The sequence below is a fragment of the Ursus arctos genome, unplaced genomic scaffold, assembly GCF_023065955.2.
Source record: "Ursus arctos isolate Adak ecotype North America unplaced genomic scaffold, UrsArc2.0 scaffold_22, whole genome shotgun sequence".
Taxonomy (NCBI): Eukaryota; Metazoa; Chordata; class Mammalia; order Carnivora; family Ursidae; genus Ursus; species Ursus arctos.
Window position 1 is genome coordinate 39,142,722 of NW_026622897.1, and position 20,391 is coordinate 39,163,112.

The 20,391-nt window shown below is 35.9% G+C and overlaps 1 protein-coding gene across 2 annotated transcripts in view; it reads right to left on the reverse strand.

The window, feature by feature from the left end:
* Positions 1-453: 453 nt before the first annotated feature.
* PGR (progesterone receptor) overlaps positions 454-20,391 on the reverse strand; it is a 117,754-nt gene continuing 97,816 nt past the window's right edge. Inside the window, exon 8 of one of the 2 annotated variants that reach the window (XM_048217404.2) lies at positions 454-9,117. In XM_048217404.2, the coding sequence (XP_048073361.1) occupies positions 8,962-9,117 (156 nt within the window). In that variant the 3' untranslated portion in view covers positions 454-8,961. The remainder of the gene's footprint in view (positions 9,118-20,391) is intronic. The other variant, XM_057316808.1, reaches the window with a different exon arrangement.

Here is a 20,391-nt window from a genome sequence, read left to right on the forward strand (position 1 = left end):
CATCTGAAGAAGGATCCATGCAAATGATGAGTTTATTTTTTATTAATTTAACACAACTCAGTTTCCCTTTCCTATTTGCTGATTCTTGGGCTTTTAGTCTTACCTTTGTGCATAGACCAGGTGATCTCGAGGTTCAAAAGACATGCAAAAGTAGGGGTACAGAAGTACAAAGGTAGAGGGATAGAGATGTTTGGATAGATAGGATTCTGGAACTTGGTAAACTAAGTTTCCTCATTTTTATCATCTTTCTTGATGAAAAATTTGAAATTTCAACACAGCAGAATAAATAGACATCTGACTTTGTGTTTGACAATTTATAAGCTTCTTTAGCTTCATCATCAGCCCCACCCCACACTCTCTCACCATCAGGTCTATACATACCCTGTTATGTCCTGTTCAAAATATCTTCTCTTCCTATCTGTGACATCTTCTGACTATATGCTCAGCTAGTTCTTTTTTTTTTTAATTTCATCTATTTATTCGACAGAGATAGACAGCGAGAGAGGGAACACAAGCAAGGAGAGTGTGAGAGGGAGAAGCAGGCTTCCCGCCAAGCAGGGAGCCAGATGTGGGGCTCGATCCCAGGACTCTGGGATCATGACCTGAGCCAAAGGCAGACGCTTAACGGCTGAGCCACCCAGGCGCCCCATGTGCTCAGCTAGTTCTTAATCCAGTTTTAGATCATGGCTCAGATCTTTTTTCCAAAATGCCTTTGCCCACTCTTAAAAAACTAGATGCCTCCTATAGATGCTCCAATAGCTCCCCGTACCTCCTCCATCAATGCACATATCATACAGTGTTATAACTATTTACCTGTTTCTAGTATCCATCCAACTCTAAGCTCAGAGAAGGTATTGAACTCTGTTTAATGTATTCACTGGTTATCTCCACAATCTGGCAGAGCGACCGGCACACACACAGTGAATGCTTTATAACTAGTTGTTGAAGAATGAAACGATTCCTGAAGCAAGACTCTTCAACTTTGGAAAAACAAACGAACGAACAAAAAACCCGTGTTGTTGTTGTGTTTCAGGGACTATTTTTCTTCTATTAAGTTAAAGTTGGATACTTTATGTTGATGTAAACTATTAGTAGGAAATTTGTAGTTTCGGAATTGAAGGGGATTATTTGGTCCTAGCCTTTTCCATTTCTTTCTCCCTTCCCTCCATTTTCCCCCACCAACACTCCCCACTGCTTTCTTTTTAAGTGTCAAGACATCCAATTGAGAGCTAAACAGAGTTAGAAATCAGTATTTTTTTCTAAACCATGTAGCCTCATTAGAAAATGAAGAACTTAAAAAGCAAAAAGCAAACTTATGAGCATATTTGTGTTTTATATGCTTGGATAGTGAGTGATAATTCCTCTAACATTTAGCATTGTTATCCCTGTAACATAATCACCCATGTTTTGCACCATTAGCATGATTGCTTGCTAAATAAGGGAAAATATTTAAGATATTAATTAGAAGAGTTCCCCATTTCTCTTTTGTAAGCCATATTTACTCCTTTCAAATAAGTTTTACATTTTCTTCTATTTTTCCAAGTTACAGTGAAAAGCTTCTTAAAAAACTCTTTGCTCTGATTTTTTGTGTGTGAATCTGCATATATCAGAAAAGTTAAAATGCACAGAATACTCAGGTCATAAGAAGATACTTTATAGGTTCAAGTGGCGGGTTCTAAAGACTGCCACATGAAAATCTCTTTCTACTCTTAGTTATATCAAATACAGAGCTTACCACTTTAAATAAAACTATGAGTATTTTTATCCTATGGAGAACATACCCCTGTTTTGTTTTCTTCATGTTACAGTGCTGCATATCTCTGTTTTGATAAGAATATGGTATGCTTATAATAATTTTCCATAAATCTTCTAGTCTTGCTCATGAATTTTGAAGCCCTCAGAAGAAGACTTACTTTTGTATATTATGATCTTATACCTCTAGTTCTTAACCTAGTTTAGGAAAGCTATGATATTCATGGATTGTTTTGCCATTATAATTTTTTTTTTATCTATCAAGTTAAAATTGCATCAAGTCAGTGTGGACATAATTGTTATGCTGCTCAGCAGCTCAAATTGATATGTCTTTGAATAATTAAACATGAATAAATCAAAACAACAATTTCTTAATTGGAATACAGTTTGGTGGAGAGGTACTTTAAAATACAACCTTTTCTAGGGGTGGGCAGTAAAAGATATTTTTAGTGGCAAAAATTTTAAAACCACTGCTTTCTATGAATTAGTAGAAAAAAACCTTCATAGGTAAGTAAATATCATAGAAAAAGGGATGTTAAATTTTATATATAACTGGCTAGAGAAAAATATTAAAGTGGGCTTTATTTAGAGTAATTTATGTTTGCTAAATTGGATACATCAACATTTGATGTATTAAGAGAAATTTCAAAAGATTTTAAAAATAGGCTTCAACAACTATTTACAGTACTAATTAAATATTTTGCTCATATCTATCTGAATAGTGACCATGATGCTGATGTCACATTTCAGAAGTCATACCATACATTTTCTTTAAAGCAATGCATGGGGTATGCTTTTTTAAAAAAATAATAAAAATAATAAAATGGAATGGGTATGCTTTCTTAGCTGCTTAATTCAGATTTCTCTGAAAGTACTTTGTCAGTTAAAGCTTTCAACCAGCTTAAACTAAGTAATGCTTTCCCTATTTTTCCATGAGTGGGAAGAGAGCAAACAAAGGCATGTTTCACAGTAAGGTCAGCATGACATAAAGCAACAAAAGCCAGTAAATTGAACATGAGGTTGACATTCTGGGACTAATCCAGCAGTTCTGTAACAGTCTTCCAAACTGCACAGCTGCATAAAGCTGTAGACAAGCCTGGGCACAGCCTCCAGGCATGTGCTCAGAGCTCTGCCTTGAAATGTGGTCAATTCCAAGGAGAAGAGATTTCTTTGTGTTTTTCTTTGGCTATGGGATATTTAGAAAATGTACATATTAATCCTATTATGAACTTCTTTTTTACTTATTGCCAAAACCCCCAAATTCTTACATCTTCTCCAATGATAAGGAGGACAAAATATTAAAGGAAACCACTCTTGACTTCTTATTTTCAAATTTTTCAGGCCACATTGTTTTGGGTCCAACTCTGGAAGTATAGATTCTATTAGCCCCAGGTAAATGATGGTCTATAGGGACTTTTTCCTGATTTAAAAAGGGATGTGATCCAATTTGAATTGGGCCCAGTTCATATTATGGATTCATATTAGGGATGTAGACCTATCCAGGCTGGATTAATTTCTACAATACAGGGCGAGTCATTTATTTTACTGCTTTTTATTCAATTTCTTTATTTGATAAAGAGCAAGGAGTGTGGAATAATGGTACATTAAATAGATGTCAAATGCTAGGTAGAGATAGAGAATGTCCTTTTCACCAAACATTGAGTAAGGAAAATACAGTGACACCACAGAGGCTGAGTGATATTCTTTTCACTAAAATCATTACATGACTTAGTCTAGTGAGAATAAGCAATTTAGAAATTGACAAACTTTTGTTAGATTATCTGGTTATGTATTTCCTATAAAATTTAAGAACTGAAGAAATTCCCTACACCTAAAGGTTATCTAAAAGGCATACTTACTGAAAAAGAAAGTTATGCCCTTCCTCGGTTTGTCTACTATATCAGTAGATTCATTTTACTATATGAGTGGAGACGTGATTGTTGAATTCTTTAATACAAAAATGAGTTATCTTTAAATTTGAAAAAAAATTCAAGTTTTAAGTGCTTACACATGATGCCCTGGAGATTGTAAAGATATTGAAAAGGATTCATACTCTTCCTGAAATTTGGTGTGTAAAGGATAAGTGTAGATTAGAGAAATTGCTTAGGTATTCACAGCAAAACCTCTAGAAATGTAATAGCAATCTCACCAAAGAAATGCAAGATACCAGATCAAGGCAGACATGAAGATCTCTTCTGGGCATTTTATGTCTAATCTTAATGTTATTTTTTGGGTTGATAATTTCATCATGATTTCTAGACCCATTCTTCCCTTTTGTTAAATTATTACAATAAAAATAGTCTGAGCGTGTACTGTATTGCATAGATTTTTGGAGGGTCTGTGTTCTAGTTAAACTCTATTTTAGAGTTAACTTTAAAAATGTCAAGATCAGTACCATTATTCTTAATATTATAATGAAAGGGTGATAGGCTCTTTAGATTTCTGATAAAATAGGCCTCGAACTCAAAAGATTATATCTTTACAGATGAAGAAATTGAATACTTCTAGTAATTTCAAATGAAATGCATCAAATATTTGTGTGTGCATAGAGATAGCAACAAAGTCATTGTATTTTCTAGATTCCTTCTTTTCACTATAGAATATGCCAGATTAATTTGATAAAATCATAACCAGAACTATGGCTTAATGAAAACATAATAATAGCAGTTACTATTTTTGAATACTGGTATAAATTTTGTTTTCATTTCTATTAATTGCAAACAATTGGACAAAGGTTTAATCAGAAAGGTTAAATGACTTTCTTGAGCTCATTCAATTAGTAAATGACAGAGAAGGGCCATAGGCTTGGGTCAGCTCTTCTACAGTATGCATCAGGAAATATACCACCGTAATGGATAATTTAAAAGTTGCAGGTTGACATACCATGGCTATTTGAAAGGCACTGTTTTGGTAGAAAACACATTGCCTATCATATTTGTATATGATCTGTGTAACATTTATTGTTAAATATGAAAAATAATAGTACTATCTAATTAAAAAGTGCCATATTTTTAATAAAAACAAAAAAATGCTATACAACAACTAATATTGGGGGTATAATTGATTTAGACTCAAATAGCTTCTCAAGTGTTTTTAAGGGAAATATTTTTAACTCAATAATCTAGTTCGGTAACCTTTAAGTATTTTCCAATATATAACCAGTCTTCTTACGATTAATTTCATTTTAGAGCTACCAGAAAGAACACGACCTGTAAAATGAAGATAAAGGTTATGATGACTGCATAAGAATGGAGACATTAGTATGCAGGAATTTGTAAAGGAAGATTCAGAAACAAGATATCTTCCATTTGATGATGTTATGTTCTTTTTCAAAAGCTTTTTTTTTTTTTTAAAGCTTAGCCTGAAATTTTAAATCCTTCTATTTAGACATCTACATTGTGAATCAAGATCAACATCAAGAATATCAAACATTACTATTAGGAGTTTGCAAAACAGCAAAACCCAAACCTTTTGTCCACCACATTCTGTTTCCCCATAGTTGAATGAAATAAAAATTTATGCTGGAAATTAAATATGTGCAGGTAAAAAAGGATTTGTGTCATCAAAATAACTGTTTTAAAGTAACATGAACCAGATAAAATGATCACATCATCAACTGTTATTACTTGAATGCCAAGGTTTTCTTTTTTTGGATACAGCTACATTCATTTACTTAAGTTACATAATCTCCACAGTGGTAGACTGCCTTTATTGTATATTGGAGAAACACAAAATGTATTTATTGGGATGACATTTTTGGGGAAAGAAGATATTGAAGTACATACAGATTTAGTGCAAATGAATTACTGACACAAATTAAAGGGGTTATTTGATATTTATTTTAAAGTTAATATCTTACCTTGTGCTGCATTATTTGTCTCAGTGAAGTTATACATAAATAATGCTTTGCACCTAAGAAATCCAAACTGTATTTTCATTTGTACACTCAACAAGTATTTGAGTGCCTAATATTTACCAGACATTATGACTACTGGACTGTAACTTTCTTGAGTTATAGTCTTGCTTCAGCTCCAAATTGTCATAATGCCTATTAGCACATTCACTTGTGTTTATAACAGGTATTCAATATTTGTTGAATGAAATCAGAAAGGAGAAAAAACTTGTATATTGAGTTAGGGCTACTTAGCTATAAGAAACAATTGCATTTGTGGAATTTTTCTTAGGAAGGGAAATAATACTCCATTCAGTTTTGAAATTTAGAATAGGGAGCATAAAGTGTTCTTAATAAATATAAAACATACTTATATTCTCCTATGGTATAGTCAGCATGAGGAGAGATCTCACAAAGTAAGAAGAAAAGGTAGAAAATTTAAAAGAGATGAAGAGAAATTAAGAGATGTAGATAAGGAGTATGGGAAGAGAACATCATAAAGTCAGGCATACAGACATGAATAATGTAACACAAGAATGATACAGATCTATGATGATAGCAAAAATGAGAACATGCCATGCAACTCCCAGTCAATAAAAACTTCCTTACTGCTGTCCTGCCTCGAACTGGCTCCCAGTCTCCTAGTACAATCAGAATTTTAGAACAAGACGCTATTATAATTCAGATGTGCACAAAATACCTGGTGAACCTTAGGAGGAAGTTAGTCACTATCTGGAAGACGCAGGAAAGAACATTACAAAATTAATGGCTTGGCTGACTCTAGAAGCTTGAGATATGGATGTGGCTGGTATCAAAGAGGGAAACTTCAGGCAGAAAACTGATGGTAAAAAGATTCATATGGCTGAAACATAAGATAAATGTAAGATAGTAGAGGATAAAGAGATTAAAGTTATAGAAATTGATGCTTGAACATCATTTTAGCGTAATTACTGTGTGCCTGCAAGAATACAAGTGGAGTAATTAAAATAAAATCACTGAGGATGGAGCCCAGGTAAAGGTATTTTTAAAAAACTCACTTGGAGATGCTAATGTGCAGATATAGCTGAGAATCACTATAATAGGTGATTGGAGGTCACAGAACATTTTAAAGTAAGGAAATGGTAAGATTAGATCCTTTTTAGGAAGTTAACTTTGGACTGGAGACTGGCAAGAGAATGAATCTGTATGTGTATAAAGACTTTGAAGAACTGAATAGCAGTAGTCTATAGTATTGTATTCACAGAAAAAGATGTGTAGTTAGACTTACCAAGGAAGAGGCTATTTTTATATTAATGTTAAAACTATTCGGAATACTTAGTTTAAACTCTTACTGAATGTTAGAACCAAATGTTATAAAATTTGGGTATTATTTATTATATTTGCCACATAGATCTAATGGACCTAAGCCAAGAGCATTGGATGGAGCTTATTTTAATCCCTATTTCTAATGCCTTATGTGAATTCACTATTTATAGATACAACATAGCTCATTCTTTTTGTACATGGAAAATTAACTGGTAAGAAACAGTTATGATTAACACTGTCATGCCAATGTTTTGATCAGATGAAACCACTTTATCTTGTTTTGGGGGTTACATTAGTATTCATTAAGAGAGGTTATTGCTCCTTGGTAAACTGCAAAGATTTATCAGTTGAAGGGAATGGGTACTCCAAAATGTATTAAGAAATTGGAGAAGTCAATAAATGTTTTCTATAGTGTTTTCAAAGTTACTTTGGTTTTCTTATTAATTGCATAAGGTTCTCTTATAAACTGCATAATTTGCATAAGGAAGTATGTCTTATTTGTAAGATAATGCCCAATTTTTAAAAAAATTTAGAGAAAGAATTTGGTCTACTAGTTTACTCTGAGCTGTTAAAAATATTATATGTATTTATTTACATATAACAGATAAAGACACAAAGATATGATATATGCCTAAAATGGTATAAATGACTTTACATAGAAAAGAAAACAGTGATTATTTTTTATTGAATTTTGTCAGTGGTATGAACTTAGTTTTTCCTATTATTTCTTATATATCTATCTGTATTTATATATCCAGGTATATAGATAGATCTTTAAAAAATAAATGGATCTCCAGTGACTCATCTCAGAAAAGAACTCTTGCCCATCTTCTAATGCAATATTTTCAGTTCATATAACAGTGTGAATTGTGTTTTCTAGTTATTGTAATTGGTTGTATTAAGACAGTAGCTAGTATTTCTTGAAATATCTCTCTTAGAATTGGATCCAAGACACTCAAAAACTTTCAGCCTGTGATTTGTCATTATCTCCCACTGAGTAAAGAAAGAGAAAAATATTTCTTATTTTCTCTTCCCATCCTCCCTCCCCTACTCTCTTTCCCTCCCTCCCTCCCTTCCTTTCTCTTTTTATTAAGAAGTGAATAAGAAGCTCTAACCAAAAGGAACATTTTGCAGGAAATATAACAGTGATAAAGGTGAGGAAATTGAAAATCAGTAAGGTTAAGTGATTTTCCACCTGCCCCAGGGTAAGGAGTGGCATTAGGCCACAGACTCTTTTGGACTCCTATTTCGATTCACAATACCTTATTAAAGGACAAGTCCCAAAAAATTTAGTAAAAAACTACAAAACCCCTAATACTGTTGTCATAATGATACAGCTCTCCTTAATAACTTCCTTAGAGATTTGTGTTTCCAATTTGGGAAGCAGTCAATATATGAGCTGTTTTTCCTAATATCACACCCTCAATCTATTTCAGGGATTTTAAACTCCTTTTCTCTATATTTTTTGTATTAAAAACCTTTGGAAAACCTGATGAAGGTTATGAATTTTCTCCTCACAAAAATGTATATACACTCATTTAGACAACATTTTGCATACCATTTTGAAGACTCATTTTTATAAATATAATCAAGGAGACAAAGGGAGCTACCTAGAAGGAACATATATATAATTACTTTTTAATTTTACATGTAAGATTTTTTTCCTCTAAAGTAGAAGATTCATTAGATGCAAAAGTTTAAAATGTTCACCTAAATGGTAGGAAATAGTATGGACAACATTAAGTTTACTTTGGCCATCAATTTTAGTACTTTTTCAATCTTGTAAACTGTTAAAGGATATATAGGTACACAAAAACACCTTAAATTTCTAATTGTCTTTTATAAAGGAAACCAATTAAAACTTCACAATTTTCTCTGAAATTTACACAGTATGATATGTTATAAATGTAAATCTTTGAGAAGAACATTGTAAAAATCCGAGCCCTCATAATCCTGACCAAAAGAAAAACGAACATACCACAAAATTTAATTTTTAAAGATAAAAATGGCATTCACTTTTTATGAAAGAGCAGAGGTTTCACCATCCCTGCCAAGATCTTGGGTAACTGTGCAGCAATAACTTCAGACATCATTTCTGGAAATTCAACACTCAGTGCCCGGGACTGGATAAATGTATTCAAGCAGTACAGATGAAGCTGTTTGACAAGCTGTTGGTTTCACAAATGGATAAGAAACATAAAAAAAAAAAATAATACGTTCATATACTAAAACATGACAGCTTATTTTTCTAACAATAAAAATACCCAAGATGTTTTCTTACCAAAATAACTCCCTTCACTCTCTAGAATGATATGTAAAATATTACATACAATGAAACATTCCGATAGTACAGATTTAAAGAAATGAAAGTCATTCATAAACCCACAGGATAACCTATATGAACATTTTGGTGTCTTTCTTTTAAGTTCTTTTTTCTTTTAATACACGTATACAAACAACCCAGGTATATACACAATATACACAAGGAATATATAATTCCCAAAATGCAATTATTTAATAAAGTCTATTTGTTATTAGACTGGTCTTTTCACAAAACAATATATTAACACAACCCAACATAATTTACTTTAATCTAATTTAATTTTTTTGTCAAATAATTAAGGTAAATAATTTTAAAAGTCAAATAGAACCCAGAAGCAACAACGAAATCCAGCAGTTTTCTTTTCTTTTCTTTTTTTTTTGTGTGTGTGATTCCATTTACATGTATTTCAAGAACAGGCAAACATAATCAATGCTAATAGGAAACAATTTTCTGTAATGATGATAGTAGATTTAATAGTGATTTTTTCTTTGGGATAATATAGTTGGATTACAGTTTCTTTTGGCCTGTTTCTGGTTAGATTTTGACATTTTTCTCGCTTAGAGGAAGCATACATATTTGAAACATTGTGCACTTTCTCCAGTAACTGCCTGAGTTCCTACTATATTTCAATGACGTCAGAATTGCTAATGAAATTGATTAAAAATTATTTTCAAACTTTCACCATTTTTTTATTTTAATGTTTTTTATTATATTATGTTAGTCACCATACAGTACATCCCTGGTTTCTGATGTAAAGTTCAATGATTCATTAGTTGCATATAACAGCCAGTGCACCGTGCAATATGTGCCCTCCTTTCTACTCATCACCAGTCTATCCCATTCCCCCAACCCCCTCCCCTCTGAAGCTCTCAGTTTGATTCTGAGTCCATAGTCTCTCATGCTTCATTCCCCCTTCTGATTACCCCCCCTTTCTTTATCCCTTTCTTCCCCTACCGATCATCCTAGTTCTTATGTTCCATAGATGAGAGAAATCATATGAAAATTGTCTTTCTCTGCTTGACTTATTTCACTTAGCATTATCTCCTCCAGTGTCATCCATCTTACAGAAAATGTTGAGAACTCGTTCTTTCTGATAGCTGAGTAATATTCCATTGTATATATGGACCACAATTTCTTAATTGAGTCACCTGTTGAAGGGCATCTCAGCTCCTTCCATGATTTAGCTATTGTGGACAATGCTGCTATGAACATTGGGGTGCATATGGCCCTTCTCTTCACTACATCTGTATCTTTGGGGTAAATATCCAGTAATGCAATGGCTGGCTCCTAGGGTAGCTCCATTTTCAACTTTTTAAGGGACCTCCACACTGTTTTTCAGAGTGGTTGTACCAACTTGCATTCCCACCAACAATGTAGGAGGGATCCCCTTTCTCCACATCCTCTCCACCAATTGTTGTTTCTTGCCTTGTCAATTTTTGCCATTCTAACTGGCGTAAGGTGGTATCTCAGTGTGGTTTTGATTTGAATTTCCTTGATGGCTAATGATTTTGAACATTTTTTCATGTGTCTGTTAGCCATTTGTATGTCTTCATTGGAAAAGTGTCTGTTCATATCTTCTGCCCATTTTTTGATTTGTTTATTTGTTTCTCGTGTATTGAGTTTGAGAAGTTCTTCGTAGATCTTGGATACCAGTCTTTTATCTGTAGCATCATTTGCAAATATATTCTCCCATTCTATTGGCTGCCTCTTAGTTTTTTTGACTGTTTCCTTGGCTGTGCAGAAGATTTTTATCTTGATGAAGTCCCACAAGTTCATTTTATCTTTCGTTTCTCTTGCCTTTGGAGATGTGTCATGAAAAAGGTTGCTTTGGTCAATGTTGTAGAGGTTGCTGCCTATGTTCTCCTCTAGGATTCTGACGGATTCCTGTCTCACATCAAGGTCTTTCATCCACTTGGAGTTTATCTTTGTGTATGGTGTGAGAGAGTGGTCAAGTTTCATTCTTTTGCATGTAGCTGTCCAATTTTCCCAGCACCATTTATTGAAGAGACTGTCTTTTTTCCACCAGATGTTTTTTCCTGCTTTATCAAAGATTAGTTGCCCAAAGAGCCGAGGGTCCATTTCCGGGTTCTCTATTCTGTTCCATTGGTCTATGTGTCTGTTTTTGTGCCAGTACCATCCTGTCTTTGTGATCACAACTTTGTAGTACAGCTCGAAATCCGGCATTGTGATGCCCCCACCTTTGTTTTTCCTTTTCAACAGTTCCTTGGCAATTCGGGGCCTTTACTGGTCATACAAATTTAAGGGCTACTTGTTCCAGTTCTTTGAAAAATGTCATCAGTATTTTGATCAGGATAGCACTGAAAGTGTAGATTGCTCTGGGTAGCATGGACATTTTAACTATGTTAATTCTTCCGATCCATGAGCATGGAATATTTTTCCATCTTTTTATGTCTTCCTCAATGTCTTTCAAGAGTGATTTATAGTTTCTAGAATATAGGTCTTCTATGTCTCTGGTTAAGTTAATTCCAAGGTAATGTATGGTTTTTGGTGCTATTGTAAATGGAATGGATTCCCTAATTTCTCTTTCCTCAGTCTCATTATTCGTGTACAGAAATGCAACTGATTTCTGAGCATGGATTTTGTATATCGCCACATTACTGAATTGCTCTATAACTTCTAATAGTTTGGGAGTGGCTTCTTTTGGGTTTTCCATATAGAGTATCATGTCATCTGCAAAGAGAGACATTTAGACTTCTTCTCTGCCGATTTGGATACCTTTGATCCCTTTTTGTCGTCTGATTGCTGTTGCAAGGACTTCTAGTACTATGTTGAATAATAGTGGCAAGAGTGGGCATCCTTGTCGTGTTCCTGATCTTAAGGGAAAGGCTTCCAGCTTTTCCCCATTGAGAATGATATTTGCTGTAGGCTTTTCATAGATGGTTTTTATGAGATTGAGGAATGTACCCTCTATCCCTACACTCTGAAGGGTTTTAATCAGGAAAGGATGGTATATTTTGTCAAATGCTTTTCCTGCATCAGTTGAGAGGATCATATGGTTCCTGAGTCTTTTCTTGGTGATATGATGTATTACACTGATCGATTTGTGAATGTTGAACCATGCTTGCACCCAGGGATGAATCTCACTTGGTCATGATGTATAATCCTTTTAATGTACTGTTGGATTCTATTAGCAAGTATCTTGTTGAGGATTTTGGCGTCCATATTCATTAGGGAAATCAGTCTGTAATTCTCCTTTTTGAGGGGGTCTTTGCCTGGTTTGGGGATCAAGGTAATATTGGCCTCATAGAATGAGTTTGGTAGCTTTCCTTCTTATTTTTTTAAATGATTATTTATTATATTATGTTAGTCACCATACAGTACATCCCCGGTTTCCGATGTAAAGTTCGATGATTCATTAGTTGCATATAACACCCAGGGCACCATTCAATACGCATGCAATACGTGCACTTCTTACTACCCATCACCGGTCTATCCAATTCCCCCACCCCCCTCCCCTCTGAGGCCCTCAGTTTGTTTCTCATAGTCCATAGTCTCTCATGTTTCATTCCCCCTTCTGATTACCTCCCCTTTCTTTATCCCTTTCTTCCCCTACTGATCATCCTAGTTCTTATGTTCCATAGATGAGAGAAATCATATGATAGTTGTCTTTCTCTGCTTGACTTATTTCACTTAGCATTATCTCCTACAGTGCCATCCATGTTCCAGCAAATGTTGAGAACTCGTTCTTTTTGATAGCTGAGGAATATTCCATTGTATATATGGACCACAACTTCTTAATCCAGTCATCTGTTGAAGGGCATCTCGGCTCCTGCCACAATTTAGCTATTGTGGACATTGCTGCTATGAACATTGGGGTGCATATGGCCCTTCTCTTTACTACGTCTGTATCTTTGGGGTAAACACCCAGTAGTGCAATGGCTGGATCATAGGGTAGCTCAATTTTTAACTTTTTAAGGGACCTCCACACTGTTTTCCAGAGTGGCTGTACCAACTTGCATTCCCACCAACAATGTGGGAGGGATCCCCTTTCTCCACATCCTCTCCAACAATTGTTGTTTCTTGCCTTGTCTATTTTTGCCATTCTCACTGGCGTAAGGTGGTATCTCAGTGTGGTTTTGATGTGAATTTCCCTGATGGCTGATGATTTTGAACATTTTTTCATGTGTCTGTTAGCCATTTGTATGTCTTCATTGGAAAAGTGTCTGTTCATATCTTCTGCCCATTTTTTGATTGTTTGTTTCCCATGTACTAAGTTTGAGAAGTTCTTCGTAGATCTGGATACTAATCTTTTATCTGTAGTGTCATTTGCAAATATATTCTCCCATTCTATTGGCTGCCTCTTAGTTTTTTTGACTGTTTCCTTGGCTGTGCAGAAGCTTTTAATCTTGATGAAGTCGCATAAATTCATTTATTCTTTTGTTTCTCTTTCCTTTGGAGATGTGTCATGAAAAAGGTTGCTTTGGCCAATGTCGCAGAGGTTGCTGCCTATGTTCTCCTCTAGAATTTTGATGGATTCCTGCCTTACATCTAGGTCTTTCATCCATTTGGAGTTTATTTTTGTGTATGGTGTGAGATAGTGGTCAAGTTTCATTCTTTTTTTTTTTTTAAGATTTTATTTATTTATTCAACAGAGATAGAGGCAGCCAGCGAGAGAGGGAATACAAGCAGGGGGAGTGGGAGAGGAAGAAGCAGGCTCATAGCAGAGGAGCCTGATGTGGGGCTCGATCCCAGAACACTGGGATCACGCCCTGAGCCGAAGGCAGACGCTTAACCGCTGTGCCAACCAGGCGCCCCAAGTTTCATTCTTTTGCATGTAGCTGTCCAATTTTCCCAGCACCATTTATTGAAGAGACTGTCTTTTTCCCATCGGATGTTTTTTCCTGCTTTATCAAATATTAGTTGCCCAAAGAGCCGAGGGTCTATTTCTGTGTTCTCTATTCTGTTCCATTGGTCTATGTTCTGTTTTTGTGCCAGTACCATGCTGTCTTTGTGATCACAGCTTTGTAGTACAGCTCGAAATTCAGCATTGTGATGCCCCCAGCTTTGTTTTTCCTTTTCAACAGTTCCTTGGAGATTCGGGGCCTTTTCTGTTTCCATACAAATTTAAGGACTATTTGTTCGAGTTATTTGAAAAATGTCCTCGGTATTTTTATCCGGATAGCATTGAAAGTGTAGATTGCTCCGGTAGCAAGGACATTTTAACTATGTTAATTCTTCCGATCCATGAGCATGGAATATCTTTCCATCTTTTTATGTCTTCCTCAATGTCTTTCAAGAGTGATTTATAGTTTCGAGAATATAGGTCCTTTATGTCTCTGGTTAAGTTAATTCCAAGGTAACGTATGGTTTTTGGTGCTATTGTAAATGGGATGGATTCCCTAATTTCTCTTTCTTCAGTCTCATTATTCGTGTATAGAAATGCAACTGATTTCTGAGCATTGATTTTGTATCCCGCCACATTACTGAATTGCTCTATAACTTCTAATAGTTTGGGAGTGGATTCTTTTGGGTTTTCCATATAGAGTATCATGTCATCTGCGAAGAGAGACATTTTGACTTCTTCTTTGCTGATTTGGATACCTTTGATCCCTTTTTGTCGTTTGATTGCTGTTGCAAGGATTTCTAGTACTATGTTGAATAATAGTGGTGAGAGTGGGCATCCTTGTCGTGTTCCTGATCTTAAGGGAAAGGCTTCCAGCTTATCCCCATTGAGAATAATATTTGCAGTAGGTTTTCATAGATGGGTTTTATGAGATTGAGAATTGTACCCTCTATTCCTACACTCTGAAGGGTTTTAATCAGGAAAGGATGCTGTATTTTGTCAAATGCTTTTTCGGCATCAATTGAGAGGATCATATGGTTCCTGAGTCTTTTCTTGTTGATATGATGTATCACGCTGATTGATTTGCGAATATTGAACCACGCTTCCATCCCAGGCATGAATCCCACTTGATCATGATGGATAAACCTTTTAATGTACTGTTGGATTCTATTAGCAAGTATCTTGTTGAGGATTTTGGTGTCCATATTCATTAGGGAAATCGGTCTGTAATTCTCCTTTTTGAGGGGGTCTTTGCCTGGTTTGGGGATCAAGGTAATATTGGCCTCATAGAATGAGTTTGGTAGCTTTCCTTCTGTTTCTATTTTTTGAAATAGCTTTAGGAGAATAGGTATTATTTCTTTTTTGAATGTTTGGTAGAATTTCCCAGCAAAACCATCCGGGCCTGGAGTTTTCTTATTTGGAAGGTTGTTTATCACTGACTCAATATCTTCATAATTAATTGGCCTGTTTAAAAAAATCAATTTCTTCCTGTTTCAGTCTTGGTAGTTTATAGGTTTCCAGGAAGGCCTCCATCTCGTCCAGATTGCTTAATTTATTGGCATATAGCTGTTGATAAAACTTCCTAATGATCCTTCCAATTTCTTTGGTGTTGGTCATGACCTCTACTTTTTCATTCATAATTTTATTAATTTGGTTCCTTTCTGTATTCTTTTGGATAAGACGTGCCATGGTCTGTCAATTTTATTGATTCTCTCAAAGAACCAGATTCTAGTTCTATTGATCTGCTCTACAGTACTCCTGGTTTCTAATTTATTGTTTTCTGCTCTAATCTTGGTCAGCTGCTTCCTCGTGCGTGGATTAGGCCTGTCCCTCTGTTGCTGTTCCAGCTTCTTGAGGTGAGAATATAAAAACTGCATTTTAGATTTTTCTATTCTTTTGAGTGAGGTTTGGATGGCTATGTATTTCCCCCTTAGGACTGCCTTTGCAGTATCCCATAGGTTTTGGACCATTGTGTTTTCATTCTCATTGGTCTCCAGAAATTGTTTAAATTGATTTTTGATTTCCTGGTTTATCAAATCATTCCTGAGCAGGATGGTTCTTAGTCTCCAAGTGTTTGAGTTTCTTCCAAATTTTTCCTTGTGGTTGAGTTCCAATTTCAAAGTGTTGTGGTCTGAGAATATGCAGGGAATAATTTCAGTCTTTTGGTATCGGTTGAGACCTGTTTTGTGACCCAGAACATGGCCTATTCTTGAGAATGTTCCATGGGCATTAGAATAGAATGAATATTCTTTCGTTCTGGGTGTAGTGTTCTATATATATCTATGAGGTCCAACTTATCGAGTATGGCATTCAAAGCTCTTGTTTGTTTCCTGATTTCTTGTTTAGGTGATCTGTCTATTGCTGATAGTGGAGTGTTGAGGTCTCCTACTATTAATATATTTTTATCTATATGTCTCTTTTTTGTGATTAAGAGTTGGCTTGTGTATCTTGCTGCTCCCCTGTTGGGGGCATATATATTTATAATTGTCATATCCACTTGTTGGGTACATCCTTTAAGAATAATATAGTGCCCTTTTGTGTCTCTAACTATAGTCTTTAGTTTAAAATCCAATCTGTCTGATATGAGAATTGCTACCCCAGCTTTATTTTGAGGTCCATTGGTGTGAAAGTTGGTATGCCATCCCTTTACTTTCAGTCTGAATGTATCTTTAGGTTCAAAATGAGTCTCTTGTAGACAGCAAATGGATGGGTCATGTCTTTTTATCCAATCTGCAACCCTGTGACGTTCAATGGGAGCATTTAGGCCATTTACATTGAGACTCAATATTGAGAGATATGATTTTAATGATGCATGTTGCCAGTAAAGTCTTTGTTTCTATAGATTGTGTCTTTCTGTTCTGTATCACTCTTGGGGACTTTTTACTTTTATAGAACCCCTCAGTATATCTCCTGTAGGGCTGGTTTCATGGTTACGAAATTGGTCAATGGCTGGCAATTCTGGAATGCCTTTTTTTCTCCATCAATTTAAATTGAACAATAGCCTTGCTGGATAAAGGATCCTTGGCTGCATGTTTTTCTCTGAAAGAGCTTTAAAAATGCCCCCCAACACTTTCTCTCATTCCAGGTGTGACGTAATTCTGATACCTTTACCTTGGTACGTGAGAGATTTCTTTGCCATGGCCGCTTTCAATACTGTATCCTTGGATCTAATTTTTGCAAAATGCACTATGACGTGACGTGGCGTAGGTTTGTCGTGGTTGAGCTTGGGAGGGGTCCTCTCTGCCTCTTGGACACGAATGTTTTTTTCCCTCGCTAGATTAGGGAAGTTTTCAGCTACAATTTGTTCAAATATCTCTTCTAGACCTTTGTTTTTCTCCACCCCCTCGGGGATGCCGATGATTCTGACATTGGAACGTTTCATTGAGTCAGTAATCTCCAGTAACCTACATTCCTGAGCGTGGATTTTTTTGAGTCCAGATTCTATTTTAGCTTTCTCTTCTACTAGCCCATCCTCCAATTCACTGATACGTTCTTCTGCCTCATTCACCCTGGCCGTCAGAGCCTCTAGTTTTGACTACATTTGGTTGATAAAATTTTTTATTTCTGCCAGATTCGCTCTCATTTCTGCCCGTAGAGATTCTATATTCTCATTAACATTTTCATTAATACTTTTTTCAAGTCTACACATCATCTTGACCATTGTTACTCTGAATTCCATTTCTGATAATTTGGTTATATCCATGTCCATTAGTTCTGTGGCACAGGCCACAGACTCATTGTCTTTCCTTTGCTTGGGGGGGGATTTCTCCTTCTTGTCATTCTGATGAGGAGACGTTGTGGGGTTGTTGAGAGCCCAAATTATTGACCGGGACCCAGGCAGTGTGCCCTTGTTTTATAGGGATCTTAGGAATGTGGGCTTCTTGATTTTTCAGCCTGCCTTCTGTGGGAGGGGCCTGCTGTGCTGATACTCAGGGAACCCTGTTTGGGGAGAGTCTCCATGTCCCCTGTGAGGGTGGATGGGGATGGGCACACTGTGAGCTGGTATTTCTAGGCTTTTGTTCTCTGGCGGCTTTCCCTGGTGGTTTGCTGTGCTTCTTCTGAGAGTCAGAGCAGCAGTAGCTGAATCTCAGCCTCTGTCTCAGAACAGAGGGATGGCAGTCCATTCTCCACTGATGTTCTGGCCACTTTAATTCTTTTTCTGTTGGTGCTTCTCAACCCTGCAGCCTTCTGGGATGTGCGCCCCACACCCGGCGTCCCAGCCCTCACTTCCAGGGCCGGTGTATCTCTGTCCATTGTGTTTCTAACACCACCAGCCGCCAGCCACCAGCCGCCAACCGCCCCCCACATTCCCTGGCTCACGGTCTCAGTCTGCTCTCTCACGGGTGCCGGTCTGCTAGTCCACCAGCTCCCCTGTGCAGTTGGCTACCGCTTCCCGGTGCCCGAACGCGGCAGCTCCCTCCCCCCCTCCGTTTATCTTCCGATATCTGTGTGCGATTTCATGGCTCCCCGCTTCGTACCTCAATACTCAGCACTGGAGATGTTCATTTGTAGAGATCCAGATGTATCTTCCTGTGTCTCAGGCTGATTCCGTGGATGTCCAGGCTGGTCTGGTACCTATCCAACTCAACTCAGGGGACTGGCTGAAAAAGGGGTCCTCTACTCCTCCGCCATCTTAACTCCCCCCCTCCCCTCCAGCAGTTTTCTAATAGAGTTCTTCCCATCCTTTTTCCAGTTCCCCAGTTGTAGCCTTTTTCAACTTCTTTAGCCCATATCTTTAAATATTTATCTCTGTATTTTAATAAATTTTGTTTTTCAAATGTGACATTATTGATTTAGTTTTTATTATGGAAAAAGAAGTTTTGGCTCTCTTATACTAGACACCCCTCCCAACTATACATACTTTCTTTTTTCATTCTCTATAAAGCTATATCTCAATTTTTGACTAAATCAATATCCAGCAATTATAAAGATTTTTATTGTTTCCTGCTGGGTTACATTTCCTTTCACATATGCCTTATTTTTACTTTGCTAGAGTTAATTACCTTGTTTTTTTTGTTGTTGTTGTTTTGCTTTGTTTCTTTTACATTTATCACAAAGCCATAGTCAAATTCTCTGACACAATTGTAAAAACTCACCTCAATATGTTCATACATACTGGTAATCCCTCAGTTCCTTCTTTTCTTCCTGGTACTAGTATTCTGAAACCCTGTGCATTACTGCTCCAATCTAGACTAATGACTGTCCAGCAAAGTTAATGTGCTAGAATGTCCCTTTGCATATCTCCTGGGTTGGATGTTCTACTTCATTTGCTTAGTCTAGTGTTTTATGGTTAAAACATTCTGTAGATGTCCTTGAGAAAGGTTGTATTTGAGGTAAGCTTTCTGAGACCTTGCACATCTGAAGATACTTTTTAAGGTGCCATAATATTTGTTTGATGGCTTGGCTGGGTACAAAATTCTTTGAAGATTTTCCTTTCCTTCAAAATTCTGAAGCCATTGTTCCATTGTTTCCTGGGTTCCAGTATTGTTGGTAAGAAGTCCAATATCATTTTGAATCCTGATCATTTTTATGTGTCTTGTTTCTTTTCTCATTGGTATATTTTAGGATAGTCTCTTTATTTCTGGTATTATAAAATTTTACAATAATGTGCCTTTGTTCAATTGTGCTGTGCCTGTACATCAGGCCTTTCCAGTCAGCAAATTCAATTACTTCTGGTCCAGCAACTTTTATTTGATGATTTTTTTATATAATTTCCTCTCCTTGATTTTCTCTATTCTTTTAGAAATTCCTTTTAATTGGGAAATGAACCTCCTTGGATTAATCCCCTAAATTTCTTATCTTTTCTAATTTTTAATTTCTTTGTATTTTTTGTTATTTCTTCTGAGTTTTTTGGAGATTTATATTTCAGCCCTTCTATTAAATTTTAAATCTCTGTTTTTCTATATTTAATTATCCAAAAGTACTTTCTTTCTAAATGTTCCTTTCCAAATGTTTTTCTGTTTCATTTCATGGATGCAATATCATTCTTATTTCTCTGAATATCTTAATTTTTTAAAAATCTTATTTCAGTTCTCTGCTCTGGTGTTTTTTCCTTCATTATTTTTTTCTATGTATTTGATTTCTGCCTTTCATTATAAAGGCTTTACCTATATTCTAACAATCCTTGTTTATCTGTTCATATTCAGGAATAAGGTCTCAAATTTGACCTAGTGAGTAGATTGCCAAATTGTCCATTAGCACTGTTATTAACTTATAATTCCTTCCAAAATGATATGAGAGTCTTATTTTCCACACCCATACCTTTGCTTTTCCTGTATATATAAAATCTTCTCTAACTTAAGGCAAAAATACTTT